At 55.4% G+C, this 14,210-nt stretch overlaps 4 protein-coding genes across 4 annotated transcripts; 3 read left to right on the top strand and 1 right to left on the bottom strand.

Moving 5' to 3' along the window:
- Positions 1-598: 598 nt before the first annotated feature.
- On the bottom strand, positions 599-3,433 carry QBC33DRAFT_520135 (uncharacterized protein; the record flags this gene model as incomplete). The annotated part of the gene is made up of 8 exons (XM_060426344.1): positions 599-612; positions 753-854; positions 966-1,091; positions 1,326-1,387; positions 1,492-1,786; positions 1,959-2,061; positions 2,178-2,824; positions 2,902-3,433. The coding sequence occupies 8 exons, from the start codon at positions 3,431-3,433 to the stop codon at positions 599-601; spliced, it is 1,881 nt and encodes a 626-aa protein (XP_060277989.1).
- A 355-nt stretch (positions 3,434-3,788) lies between these two features.
- QBC33DRAFT_520134 (uncharacterized protein) lies at positions 3,789-5,120 on the top strand (the record flags this gene model as incomplete). Its single annotated transcript, XM_060426343.1, has 5 exons — positions 3,789-3,869; positions 3,966-4,520; positions 4,584-4,708; positions 4,926-4,965; positions 5,004-5,120. 5 exons carry the CDS (start codon positions 3,789-3,791, stop codon positions 5,118-5,120), a joined length of 918 nt encoding a protein of 305 aa, XP_060277988.1.
- A 1,174-nt stretch (positions 5,121-6,294) lies between these two features.
- QBC33DRAFT_520133 (uncharacterized protein) lies at positions 6,295-7,664 on the top strand (the record flags this gene model as incomplete). Its single annotated transcript, XM_060426342.1, has 5 exons — positions 6,295-6,378; positions 6,869-6,947; positions 7,001-7,108; positions 7,282-7,380; positions 7,492-7,664. 5 exons carry the CDS (start codon positions 6,295-6,297, stop codon positions 7,662-7,664), a joined length of 543 nt encoding a protein of 180 aa, XP_060277987.1.
- A 2,760-nt stretch (positions 7,665-10,424) lies between these two features.
- QBC33DRAFT_574684 (uncharacterized protein) lies at positions 10,425-13,611 on the top strand. Its single transcript, XM_060430773.1, has 3 exons — positions 10,425-11,122; positions 11,177-11,262; positions 11,334-13,611. The coding sequence occupies exons 1-3, from the start codon at positions 10,606-10,608 to the stop codon at positions 13,302-13,304; spliced, it is 2,574 nt and encodes an 857-aa protein (XP_060277986.1). The 5' UTR covers positions 10,425-10,605; the 3' UTR covers positions 13,305-13,611.
- The last annotated feature ends 599 nt before the right edge of the window (positions 13,612-14,210 follow it).

Raw genomic sequence — 14,210 nt, 5'->3', positions numbered from 1 at the left:
TCTCTTTGTTTCCAAGTTCCTTGAGTGTAAGTTATTACTTGAGGGATGGACGAGTATATTCCGCATAGCCTAATGCACCCCTCTAAACCTGCTCTCGTGGAGTCTTATTGTAGCTTGTTACACTTTGCTTGCAGAAGGAAAACTGGAGTCAACAGGTTGGTATTGGTGAGGAGGTCGCGTGGCTTAGACAGGAGCGCCCCAAGCTTGGATGGGGACGACGCCGCCGCCTCAAGTTAAGCTCACATAGTACGAAATGTACCATCAGATTGGACATAGCCAATTATAAGTAGACGTATGGAGAGGGCTATGACATTTGACGGGACCAGTTACCTCTCTGGGGGTTTCGCGCCAAGGCATGCTTAACCTCCACACCCAGCTACACATCAGCAATTCCCTGCTCCGAGACAAAGCATCAGAGGCTATACGGAGCCATAGCTGAGCTAGATCTGCGTATCTCACAGTTGTTTGCTAGTGCAGGTGAACATCCTTATGGCATGTCTAGAGAAAAATGAGACAACAGTATGCAATCTGCGAGTAAGGATAGGTAGGGGTTGTATCATTTGCCCGCGTAGGTACTAATTCTAGAATTTTCTAGAATTTAGACGAAAAATTCTAGTTTTTAGCAATATCTAGAATTTAGACGAGACAGCAACACCCCCGAGCTAGCTGGTGCTACCTTGTCACACGCAGACGACAAACTCTCTTCCTCGGCTTACATTCTATTTTATCGGCTGGAATTGCACGATACCTACTATAGGAGTTGTCGTACGATTCCAACAGGAGGATGAATCGAGCGATTCCAACGATGCCAACAGCTAGAATTGTACGATGCCAGCGGTTAAAATCGTACAATTCTAACAGCAAGAGTTAATCAATTCAACCCCTTGTTAATCACCGCGGATATGGACTGGGACTGTGTCGGGACTCTGCAAGGAGGGTCCCGGAGCAGGGCCAATTCAACGGACCTGGCCCGGGACCGGCTACTCCGGGGGTCTGTGCTTTTTCCCGGTCGTTTGCTTGAGTAGCCCCGGCATGCCCCGGCATCTGGGAATCCCCCGAGGATCCCCGAGATGTTGCATAAAGACCCATGGCTTGCCGGAGGGATTATAAGGGCAGGCTTCATTCCGATTTTTGGCTCGAGTATTTAATAAGACTAGACTAATTTGTACTCAATTCGCAATGTTTTCGTCAAGTCCAGCATTCCCACCACCCGCCAGCTTGGATCCGCCGCCTTCCACAACCCACCTCTCACTTACCCTCTCCCCCCCCCTCCCCACCCCCCTCCCGTCCCGCATACAACCCCACAAACCCCTCCACAAACCCACCACAAACATCCAACCACGGCGGCGCCAGCGTAGCATACGAGTAGTACCCAGCAGTATACCACCTCGTAACCTCATTAACAAAGAACCTCCCCCCACCACCCATCTCGGAGATCCCAACATCAAGCCGACACCCCACCCGCAGACTCTCCCACCGGCCATCCCGCACCAGCCCATCATCACGTAGACCGCAAAGCGGCACAGCTCATCGTACTTGGCGGCTCGCTCGTCGGGCGTGGCCAGCCAGTGGAAGTCGGACGGCCGCAGCTGCTGGAAGGTGATCTCCGGTCCGGGGCTGCGGCCGGATATGTCGTTGTCGTTGGGCTTGACGCGCACGATGATGATTATCCTGCTGGTGGCGGGGCCAGGCCCGCGGACGAAGACGCACAGCTCGCCGAAGTCGCGGAGGGCGGGGACGAATTTCTTGGTGGTGCCAGTGCCACTGGGGTCGGGGTTGTTTGACACTTCCGGAGGGCCGGGGTTGGTGGGATGGTGGCGCGCCTAGCTTTTTGGATCGCCGCGTCGACGACTGGGTTTCGTTTGAGGCCTGGTGCTGTGGTGCAGGGAGCTTGCAGTTTAGCATTGGACGCTGGGAAATAGGCAGCAGCTCCATGTTGCTTGTGCGGTTGCTGTAACTTTGCTTGACGATGTGGAAGCTGTGGGGGAACTGGATGGCGGCTGCAAAGGTGCCCTTGCCGCTGTTGTCGTCTAGACTGCTGCCGTCGTCGGGTGGATCTCCCTGAGTAGAAGGGGAGAGAGTACACGGTCCAAACCAAAGCATGTTCGAGGATGGTACCTAAACGTTGGGTCTGAAGCTGCCTGGGTGAGTATGTCAAGGCGACGCATGTCACTGACCTTGTCCTCCTTGAAGAGGAATTCCTCCTCTGGCGGACATACCTCCAAATTTCCATGCACTGCTGAGATGAGGCGCATCCTGCTGTAAAAAGCCTGCAGCGAGAGAGCCTTTTCCGAAGGGTATCCGGTCCGAGACAGGAAGACAAGTGTCTTTGGTTGGTGCTGGCTGCTGGATGGTTGGTTGCTCTGGCTGCCGAGCAGAAGATCTTCGAATTTAGATAGATCAAGCCCTTGCCATGATAAAGCCCGTTCCAACCGAAAAGGGCAGTTTGGGGAGTTCAGCATGAACATCAGCGTAACAATGCTTTGGTGAAGCCATCTCCCTTCGTCGAGATCAGTTTTGCCGGGGCAGGACTGCTCCGGCCCAATAAAAGCCAGCCCAAGGCTCTTTTCGAGCTGGTCGACAAGTTCGGGTTGGAGGAGTACCTTCATGTCCATGTCGTTGAGGGCACTGGCCACCCGGGGGGAGACTGGAATGCCGGTGGTCGACTGGTGTAGGATCTCGGTCTCATCTGGGATGCCAATCCAGAAGAGAGAAATGGTTGGACTGGCAGAGTGCTGAACGACAGCTTGCGGGAGGGCACCTTGCGGTGCAGTTGCTGGGGAGGTCACCACCGAGAGAGGCTTCGCCCGAGCAAGGGCAATACCTGCCAATTATCCACGCCATCGGTCAGTTTCAGGTTTGAGGACGACGGCGTGACGATAAAATAAAGCAACACCATACCTTGATGGAACAGGGTCAGCCTCTTTTCCAAGGGAGTTCCAGCCTCATCCTTCAACAACTTGGTAGCCATCTTTTCAATGCTGTTGCCGAGGAGAATGCTTCGGAGCTGCTGGTCTTGGTCGAGAATCGCGGATAGAGCAGAGACCATGGCCTTTGGAGACGACACACTCAATTCGAGGAGGCTTGTGATTTGGTCGTATTGAACGCACGACGCAAGCAAGATGATGACATCAACTGGTTCCGATTCGGCCAAAGCCAGGAGCTGCGACTCTCCTGATGGTGTCGATGATGAGTCTTTGGCTTTAGCCTCGCTATTTAAACCGAGCGACATGGTACGCTCAAGATTCGGCCGCAGGCGGTTGTAAACACTGTTCTTGTCGACCTGCCCCTTCTCGCGCCACTTGCTCGACCAGGAAGCAATCGCGTTGGCAAATTCGGCATAGTTGATGACTGCGGACTTGGTGTTTGGCGGGGCTGCAATGGCGAGCTGCTGGAAAATGGCAGCGAAGCGATTTGGACGTGTGTCACCCATGGCGTCGTTGTGCGACGAAGGCGTGGGTTGACTCGAATGTCGGTGGCTTTTCCGGATATTGCTGCAGAGGACACGAGGGAGCTGAACAGGTAAAGCCCGTGATTAATGGGTGTGAAATTTCTTTAGGGTACAAAGGTTGTGTGGTGCCTCATGCACGTAGTCGTCGCCCACGCACTAAACACCAAAATGAAAAATGAAATTTTTTGTCCTCGTTCACTTCTTCCTTTCTGCATCGTTCTGCAACCATCCCCGCATTTCACCATCAGAATCCAACGTCCAAACCTGCAGCCAAATGTCGAAAGGAAAAGGAAAGACAGGAGGGAAAGGTGGACAGGGGTCTTCCAGCAACACGGCCATGGCTCCCAAAGAAGGCGGCGTCAACCATGTCAAGGCTGAAAAAGCCACCGAAAGTATCCAGGTGGCGGAGCCGACCGAGGTAAATAAACTTACCCTTTCAGCCAAGCCCCAGCGACAGTAGACTCTGCTCCTTCTTGAAATCACATGAGTCTTATCTAACGTCATCCATACTTAGGACGAACCCCACGATTATACAGTCACCCGTCGCGCGACCGTTGTCGAAATCCAAAACCGCATTTTCCGCAACACCAAATACTGGTACGCCGTCGCCGTCTTCCGCACAGAGGAGCGCCTCCACGAAGACGGCGAGCGCGTAATGTCCCGCGACCCCCACCCCCAGGTGGCCGCGCGAAAAGAGGACGCCAAATCCCTAGCCGCCACGCTGAAGGCGGCCGCCAAACAGCGCCCCGACGGAGTCGCCGGCCCCATCATCACCGGCTACACGTACCTGATGCACGGCATCTTCACGCTGTGGGTCAAGTACCCGCACAAGCGGTTCATCCAGGGGAAGAGCGAGCACCACATGGTGCAGAAGTACCCCGGCGAATTCGAACGCTTCTGGAAGGAGCAGCACGAGGGCGGTCGCCGGGCTATCCTGGAGCTGCGGGCCGGGGAGGTGGGCGGGACGTCGTGGTCGGAGCTGGAGCCTCTCGGGGTTAGGGTCGAGGAGACACTGCACACACGTGGTGGTGTCAACGTCCTCTGCTTTGGCGGCGAGTCGTTCAGGACTGTCCACTTTAGCTTGACTAGGCTTAGAGCCGAGTGGCTGGGGCTGTACGAGGGCCTTGGCTAGAACCGCTACGCGCAGAAGTTTGAGTATGTTGTCGCGGATGACAGTGAGGCTATGCTAGATGATGCCGACAGCGATTTGTCTGGGGCGGAGTTTTCTGAGGTTGAGATTGAGGATGAGGATGATAGGTTAGGGTTGTCTTTGCCACATGAGTGATTATTCCGCTGACTATTCATTTAAGCTTTGCATTTAAATGACAGGTGGCATCCGGGCAGGATTTCTTCAACTATGTCTGAAGATGGGAGCTGCGGGAGGATGTTGGTGGCGATGATATGATGATGATGGCTGTCACATCTGGCTTACAAAAAGGAAGATTGGATAATTAGTTACGTTGGGAAGCATCAGAGCAGAGATCAGCAGGATTTGTCTTGACGTGTGTCTAAGCGTAGGTCTTTGCGAAGTGATCTGATATGTTCAAACTAGCGAAGATGGCAGCATTATGGAGCACATGTGTCCAACGAGCAGACACCGCTGCACGTCGAAGTCAGGTGCATCAACGAGGAGCTCTTCGATGGTTGTCTGAACGACATGGATAACTGATGGCTGTCCTTGATCCGAGCCCTTAATCAATTATCAGACTATTATCTTGGAAATCCATGACGAACTGAATGAAATCGAACCGAAGAGAGCCGCTAATGGTGGAGCTTCCCCCACACCATTTCTTTGGGAGACGACCAGCACCGTATTCCGGACTGGCCGTGGGTTTCCGTTGACCGTGATGAATTTACTGGAAAACCAGTCCTGCGATGCTGCCCTCGCGGGTTGTGGAGCTGAAAAGATAAGAAAGCGAAGAAAGAAGAAAAGCAGTGCAAAGGGCTATTCTTTTCGTTGTCGCAGGGGGCTCGTTCTTCCGAGAGGGAATCGTCCCGAAGCTCTGGGGAAGGCCTGACGCTGCCCATGCCGCGGTCTAGATCTGGCCCGGACCCTGACTCTGGAGTGAGTCTAGGCACCTCAACATGTATTTGGACAAGTGGCTTGTCCATGCCTTCGAATCCCTTTCAAGAGAGCCGCGTCTGTGTGTCTTGAGGTGGACCGGGAATAATTACCTGGAGCCAGAGGAGAACGTGGGCCTCTAAGCTGAGGATAACTCCCAGACCCAGCCGAGGAGAGCCTGACTGCCGTCAAGTTTAAGCAACACCACAGCCGCCGTGGACATCTCTCTCAATTATAAACCTTATCCACATTTGGTTTCCTTTAGATGTCGATGTTCGGCCTAGAGTAGCGGCGTCTTCTTCTCAGCTTCTCGTGCTCTTACACCTGAGATCATGCAGGATGCTTGATAAAATGCTGCATATCCCTAGCGGCATGCTTCGACGCAGTTATCGTTGCGGCGGGACTGCCTGCCAAGGTGTGTCGCTGCGCCACATCCCCCGACTATGCTGAACGCTGTCACGTTGTGGGAATGGCTGGAAACCAAGAACCCGTATTATGTCGGTCAACTAGAAGCGGGATCTGACCCGCACAACCGTACCCTAATTATATATCTTCCAGCAGAGACGTAAACCCGCAAATGTGGGCATGCCTTGGCTAGGGACAATTCCCAGGATAACGATGCAAATTACGATACTACAACTATTGATGCGGGTACGGTACCGCGATTACTGTACTGGTATTACAATACTGCGATTACGATTATTAGGACTCCCGATATGCTAGTACCGCCCAGTACTGCTGAAACCGCCGATACTGCCGAGACAAATGAGAATCACTAGCTATGCCGCCTATACTAAAACTCCTGCCGGTACTGCTGGTACTGGCAATTAAGCGATACCATAATGGCAGTATCGTAAGCAGTATCGTAAGTAGTATCGCAATAGTGAAGACAACACTATCGTGACTCTTCCCAGGGCTAAAGGTAGCACTTAGTACCAGTGCACAACGACTCGCGCATCAAGTTCGCCGTCTGATCGAAGCGGCGGCTTGCTGTTGAGGTTGAGCCCGGGTCCTGGTTCTTGGGCGTCTTGAGATGCGCATAGTAGCACGACATTGTCTAGGACTACTCTTCTTCAACATACTAGCTGTGACAGACAGAACAGGGCGTTAGTGGCCTTATCTGGCAGCAAGATGGCGACTAATTACCTCAAAGGCTTCTCCTAAGATGAGACAATAACAGAGAGATGATGACGATATGTTAAGGAGTGTAATCCTGCCGAAGTAGCTTAGGTCGAGCTTTGCCAGCGATCAAACCTCATCCATCTTGTCCACATGGCCAGTGAGAGTCTAGGTCAAGCCCCTACCCCCGACTGATCTAACAATACTACGGATACAGCTGACACTCTTCCTGCTAGTATTTGCGGCAGCGCCGATACTGTCGGTACTGGCGGTACCGATATATTGTCGGTACTGTCGACACTGCCGGTACCGTCAGTACTGTCAATACTGAGATTATTGTCGGTACTGACGATACTGACGGTACAAAGATATTGTTGGTGCTGACGGTACTGTCGACACTGCCGATACCGTCGGTACTGCCGATACCGTCGGTACTGCCGATACCGTCGGTACTGCCGGTACTGCCGGTACTGCCGGTACTGATTGATATATTGTCGGTACTGTCGGTACTACCGTAGTGAGATTATTGTTGATACTGCCGGTACTGCCGGTGCTGCTGGTACCGACAAATTTGATGGTATTTTCGGTACTGTCGGTACTGTCCGTATTGTTGATACTGAGAATGGCTGCCGATACTGTCGATACTGAGATTATGTCACCACTGCCGATACTGACGGTACCCCTGATGTTAAGGATGATGCTGAAGATCGCGTGCGTTGCCAGTACCGGCAGTACTCCCGTCAGACCCGTCAGTCCCAAGCAGAAGCTGGCATACTAGCATGGGGTTATTGCTGACCAGCGTGACGCGTGTTCGACTAGCAAGATGCCTGGCTTGGGCTTCTCAGACCGCGAACTCCAGTGGTTTTGGCCAATGGTTCGACGGCACGCAGGTTTGGACAGGAGGACAACTTTGTGCCAACGCAGACGCGGCTATTTAGCCGCTTGAGGCAGATCTGCGTGTGGAGGGCAATGACGCTACTTGTTGATGTTGACGATCCTATTGAGGACCTTGACAAGGAGGTTGATGTCTAGTTTGTTGCTGAGTTGGTGTAACTCTCTGGGGAAGCGCTGGGACTGTTGGCACTGCTGCAACACCTTGTCGGGCATACACTGCTGCACCGGATATTCTTGTGATGGCGCTGCTCAGGGTTAGGAGCTAAGTCCCACCAATCAAGGACGATGGTGTCTACTACCTTACTGTAGCAGAGACTGAAGGTGGTGGTGGCACTAGGATTGCCAGGACCGTGGACTAGCTCTGGGTTCGGTTAAGGCGCATCGCTTCCTACTACTTTGACCAGAGCAGCGGCGGCTAGCAACAACAACAATGATAATACTGTAACCAAGTGACCTAGCACGCTAGACATCACTCTCGACAAGGTTCTCGCGCAGGTCTGGTTCACTGCCGGGGGGTGGGTGGGTATGCAGGAGCAGTCAAGTTAAGCGCCACAGAATCGGTGCTGGCGGCGATGACAGCGGAGCTAAAGAAGGCGACGTGATAGTTGTAACGTTAACTGAACTTGGTGCCATACCCAACGATTGTGGTTGCTTAGTTTGAGGAGAAAAGCAAGCCCTTTACAAAGTAGGATCTGGACGTCTTGACCTAGCGGTAGGAGGTTACAGGAGAGGTCTTTAAGAAGCTGTTAAGGCATGGGGAGATGGAGGGGAATGGAGACGGCAAGAGAAACAGCAGCTAAAACGCCAACAGATATAGAGGCAAATACCGGCTTACGAAGAGAGATTGGCGCAAATATCATCTAGATGATTAGCTAGTGGTTGCGTCTGTAGCCTGACCGTATAAAATTGGTAGCTCTCCTCAGCTATGCAACGGAAGCCCTCGAAAACCGACAATCCTTCAATGGCTTGGCAAAGTCCCCCTTCCGTAACAGGCCAGCACTCGCGGAGTTCCTTTTCCGGCCGCAGGTCATGGGCAAGGAGACGAGTTGTCAACTCCTTTAGGTCCTTCCCTTGAGCCGATGCGGCTGCTCCCTGAGATGCCGAGTAATACTGCGCTCCCCAGGGACGATACATGACCCGCAGGCCCTGCAGACGACGACCTGGTAAACCTCGTTGTAGATGAAGTTATCTAGTTCGTCCGAGGGAGGCTTAGGCTATTCAGAACCGGTAGGGCCGCTCTGCAAAAGACTGCAAGGAAGAGTCTTGATGTCCAGGGGATGCAGAAAACTACCTTGCAATGGCCCAGGGTCTGCATGCCAAGGACCCTACAAATATTCGCTTCTCAGGCAGGAAACAAGGACTATACCAAGCATAAGGTCTTCTGGTTGGGATACCGATGACGGGAAGATCTACATACACCAAGGACCAGCAGGCGGCTGGTCCGGAACAATGACACAACCTAGCCCCGGGATAATAATCAGTATGTGCTTCTCGTAGGCATCACTAGCACAGCGGTATATTACGCACCTGTGGGTATTGAAGGCACCCAGTGGTCCAAAAACGCCTTCATGCAGGCCGCCGCCGTTGCCACCGCATACCGTTGCCACCGCATACCGTTGCCACCGCATACCGTTGCCGCCGAATACCGTTGCCACGCCTTGGTGGTCTCGACGGAATATCCGACGAGGAGACCAGAGGGAATAAAAAGAAATCAGGTAAACCAATTGAGAGGAATCGATTGGTGGTATTTTTATTACTCTCCAACGCATCGCCGTGAAGTTGAAGTAACTCTCTCGATGGAAAAGAGCCCAATCGTGATGAAAGTTGCGCCAATCGATTCCGCGCAATTGATTTAGTTAGTTGGAAGAGTATTACCGTGTCGGGATTCATTTTGGGATGGCAATTGCGTGTTCTCTATGAGATGGCGGGCTAATTATTCGGGCTGGGTGGGTGATGGCTTGTGCTCTGCGTGACACCAAGCAAAACCGCCCTTCGCGATAACTTCAAGCCGAGTTTCCACCACAACGCCACAACATCGCAATGCATATTCCAGTTTCAGTCTCGCCGCAACAACGTGGTCAATTGAAGGTTCGACATTTTTCAGTGTCGCATTGTGCATGCGGCTCTATTTAATTTCTCCTTGCCACATTCTCCTCGTTGCTGGGTTTGGGGGTGGCGGGCAATCCCTTGCTTGGAACCGGTGTGCGATTTGCTTGGGACTGGTGTGCGATTTGCTTGGGACTGGTGTGCGATTTGCTTGTGTGGTAGGCGGGGGTTTTTGTGTGGGCATGCTCCAAGCGGGACAAGTGGGACATTCCATTTGGCAATTGAGCGTGCAGTGCTGCAGTGCAGGGTGCGGAGATCCAGGGCCGATCGCCCATCGATGTACGGATTACTGCCCCTGCAGATTGATGTACTGTGCTCCAGCAGTACGCGATGTATGCGGTACCGGCTGAGGACACCCTGTAGCGCCAAGTGCCCCTGTAGTACCTGCATATGCACAGTACAGTACATCGGTAGCGTGCTCCGTTCCTGCCAATGATTCACCTTGTACTTTTTGGAGTCGAGGGGTAGCGCAGCAATTCCCCACCAAGGCTGAGAGGGGTGGGTCCCACACCAAAATATCGTCTCTCATCGCATCTGATATCACATCTCATCATCAGGCCTCTCTCCAAAATGCATCCAATTCCTGACAGCTGAGGGTCTCCCGATGGACTGGCTCTTTTACACAGGTACCCGCCCGGTTTCCTGGCAATCCGCTTGTTTTTCTCCATTTTACGCGTTGTTCATTGAACCTTAGGCACCAACGCGGGCCGACCCCACTTATGGCTCGTGCACCGCGACGCAAGGCTGCCAACAGTCTTCTTCCCTTTCTTCCGTCACTTTCCTTCGTCACTTTCTTTCTTCCTTTTCCACACCAAAACCACACCCTCTGCACCCTCTCAATCAATCATCTCCGCCATCGCGCGCCTTTTTCCACATCTCCCACCCTCTCTCGAGCGCCTTTCCTCTCGCGCGCGTTCAATCCTCCTCACGCAACCACCCCGCACCTCCTCCGTCAATCGACACGGCAGCATCAATGAACGCCGGCGCGGAGGCCAGCGCGACTCCCTCGGCCCCCGGCGGCGGCGACATCTCCCAGCTCACGTCGACCGAGAAGCGCATCCTAGTCTACAAGGAACAAACCCTCAAAGCCTGGCCCGACAGCGCCGCCGAGTTCGAATCCTTCTTCGAAGGCGCCACTGCGCGCGACTTCTTCCGCGAGCTCAGCCATCTGAGCAAGATTTGCCCTTCATGGCAACGGGCCAAGGGTCTCCTGCTCCAGGCCCGTGACGAGCGACGAGGCGGCCGCCTGCCCTCCCTTGGCCCCGGCGGTAAGGACAAGCCGTGGGTCCAGAGCGATACGAGGCGCGCGATTGAGAAGGTTGCTGCGGAGGATCTCGAGGGCACGATGCCGCCGCCGCCACACACACCCGCCCAAGGCGCTCCAAGAGCAGCCTCCTCGGCCCAGCTCTCACCGCGCACGCGAGTCATTGCCCGTGTGCAGCGAGAGGGGAGAGGCACCGCAGCTACAGTCGCCAATCCAGGCACCCCGGGTAAGCAAGATTCCCTCTCCGCTCGGTGAGAGCAGACTAACGTTGGATAAACAGAAGCTGCCGCCACGCCTGCCACTACAACTACGCCCGCTGCCACCTCCGCCTCTATCCAGACCACTCCAGCCATGTCGCCTGGCAAAGTAAGTCCTCACATTCGCACCTCTTCTCCCAATCCCCGTCATTTCCTAGGCTGACGTCGCCGACGATCCAGCTGCAATCTTCGACGCCGGCCCCCGCGCCGCCCAAACCTCCAGTGCCCTCCACGAAGCCCCACGCTCCCCAGACCAGCGACAATACGAACGGCGTGGCAGGGCCATCGAACTCCCAGGGCCAGGCCCGGAACGCGACCACAACACCCAGCAGGAAAGGGAAGATAGCCGTGGTTATTCCGCAGAAGCGGCGTCACGAGGCCACCGGCGAGACCCGCGAGCATGAGCACGAGGACACAGCCGACGGCGATCAGGATCCGCCTGCCAAGAAACATCGTGCCACCGAGAATCCGGAGAATGGCCTCGTGGAGGATCAAGATGAACACATGGAGGATGTGGTCGAGGTGGTCGAGTTGGACAAGGGTCCTGAGATTGAGGAGATGGACGAGGACCACGAGTCCGAGGCGGAGGAGGGACACAAGCCTCACGAGGACAAGAGCGCGTCGGTCAATACACACAATACCGGCGAGCAAGGCTTTTCCGCCCACGGCAACTCCGCCGCTAGTGATGCGAGCAAGAATGACGCCGGCGAGGAAACTGCTTCCTCTACCGATGGCTCTGCACCCAATACTCCCTCGCCAGCCCCGCGGAATCCCGCCCCTGTCGCCGGCAACGAGAAGAAGAAGGATGCCGAGGGCGCGACAACTGCTTCCCACGGGGCCAAGCCCAAGCCGGCCGAGACCGACTCCGAGACTGCTGGTGACCGCCTCGAGCCCGGCGGGTGGCTCGACGACAACATCATCCACAAGTGCCTCCAGACTGTGGCGGCGTCTCAGCCTCTCTTCTACAACGCCGTCGACCCGCTGCTGGTGCGGAATGGGCGGGCCCCGGACTGGCATCGGCTGCACCAGCTTGCAGACCCAAGCATCACCCTGCTGGTCCCCCTCCACATCAACAAGTCGCACTGGTCCCTCGCGACCGTCGCAGTCAAGGCCGAAACGCCGGGCATAGCCGTCGACCTGTACGAGCCGCTCGCCTCCGCCGCGTCCAACAAGGACGCCGAGCAGGCCGCGCGCAAGTTCGTCGACGACCTGGTCGGGTCCGCGCCCTACAACACCATGTGGGCCAAAGCCAGACGCGGCACCTACGGTCTTCGCTCGACGTTTGGCGACGGCACCGGCGAGGACGACGACGACGGCGCCCCGATCCTCGCCTACGACCAGGACGACAACCAGGTCTGCAGCTTCACCTTCCAGCGCTGCCCCAAGCAGACCAACGCCTCTGACTGCGGCGTCGCCATCCTCGCATACGCCTTCTACATCGCCGCCGCCATCCCCATGCCAGCCACGCTAGACTTCGACCTCTGGCGCGACCTCGTCGGGCTACTCTACCACCTCCGCCGCCCCTCCCCCACCAGCAACCACCCCGCCGTCCCCAGCCCCATGCGCGAGCTCCGCTTCGTCCGAGCTCTAACCACCAACTCCTCCCCCCGGACCAGCCAGACCCTCCTCCCCACCCCCGGCACCGCCTCCGACGAAACCTGGCTCCACACCCTAGGCTCCCTGCTCCGCCACCACGCCCACACGCGCGCCCACCTCGCCGCGCAAGCCGCGCCGCTGACGCGCGCCGCCGCGTCGCTGGCGCAGGCGGCGACGGTCTTCGCGGCCGTGGACGAGGCGCGGCGGCGGACCTACGCGGTCCCTGCCACGCCCGGCGGAGAAGAGGTGTTTCGCGAGACGCAGGCCGAGCAGCTCGAGGGGAAGTTGCGGGCCATACAGGACCTGGCGCAGTCGGCTAGGGAGCAGGGGGCGTATGGGAATGTCACGGCTGGGCTGGCGCAGGGGAGCAGGGATCTGGCTGCGCGGGTTGGGGCTGCTAAGCAGGCGAGGGTGGATGTTAGGGCGGTGCTTGATGTGCTGGATGTGAATATTGCTGTGGTGGAGGATTTGAAGGTTAGGATTAGGGCGAGGATTGAGGCTTTGGACAAGCCTGTTGTTGAGGCCGGGTATGCGCCTCGGCATATTGTGTTGTGATCTGCCTTGTCTTTTTTTTTTGTACTCTTCCCCTTCTTCTTTCGCCGTTGTTGTTTTCCCCCTGGTTTTTGTTGTGGTCCTGGAGCTGGTGTTGTTTGCTTCCGGCACTTTAAAGCCCAGGGCTCGACATGTGTTTCCCTCGCTTCCCCTTGTGCTACTTTCCCATTCATCCTCCGGGACGATCCCTTGTCGGTCTCCTACATTTGTAGATGCATTAATCTTGCCCTTCGCGGGGCGCTGAGCTCGATACCCTCGATACCCCCAATGTACTGTACCATCATGTAACAACTAAAGGAAAATAAAAGAGTACCTCGTTTTGTTGACAATACCAAGACTACGCGGAGTGTTCCGCTTGGCAATGTGGGTGCCGGCACTGAGAATGGCCAGGAATCGGCACCGGTACCGACATTGGCCACGGCATTCCCGGACTCAGCAACTTGACGCAATCGAGAAGCAAATCCAATATCTCTTGACGTTCGGAAGGCTCGCCCATCTCCCTAGAACGGCTATTTGCACTCTATAAAGTTGGTAGGTTTGCGCAAACTGGGTCTAAGCAGGAACAGGAGAGTCGGTAGTACCGCCAGTATCGACGGTATTGCTAGTAATCTCAGTATCGGCAGTATCGGCAGTACCGACAGTATCGGCGGCATTGGCAGTGCCGCCAGTATCGGCAATACTGCTAGTATCGCTAGAATCGGCAGTGTCGGCGGGAGTCTTAGCCGGTACCGTCAGCGTTACCGCCTGTGCGTACTGTCCGTTTTGTCGGTACCGGCAGTACCGCCAAGTTTACCAGTAGGCAGTACCGTCATTTCTGTCAGTACCGGTAGTACCGCCAATTTTACTAGTACTATAAGTACCGTCAATTTTTGCCGGTGCCGCCAATACTGCCAGTATCGACAGTATCGT

This window comes from Phialemonium atrogriseum (genome assembly GCF_030411735.1).
Source record: "Phialemonium atrogriseum strain 8032-3 unplaced genomic scaffold QBC33scaffold_55, whole genome shotgun sequence".
Classification (NCBI taxonomy): Eukaryota; Fungi; Ascomycota; class Sordariomycetes; order Cephalothecales; family Cephalothecaceae; genus Phialemonium; species Phialemonium atrogriseum.
The sequence above is the reverse complement of the archived record's forward strand: the minus strand, read 5'-3'. Positions and strand labels throughout refer to the sequence as shown.

Bases quoted from the DNA above. Each gene is read 5' to 3' on its own strand.
- QBC33DRAFT_574684 (XM_060430773.1), top strand. From the start codon at position 10,606: ATGAACGCCGGCGCGGAGGCCAGCGCGACTCCCTCGGCCCCCGGCGGC. The intron at 11,123-11,176 runs GTAAGCAAGATT...TTGGATAAACAG, and splicing joins CGCCAATCCAGGCACCCCGG to AAGCTGCCGCCACGCCTGCC. The intron at 11,263-11,333 runs GTAAGTCCTCAC...CCGACGATCCAG, and splicing joins CAGCCATGTCGCCTGGCAAA to CTGCAATCTTCGACGCCGGC.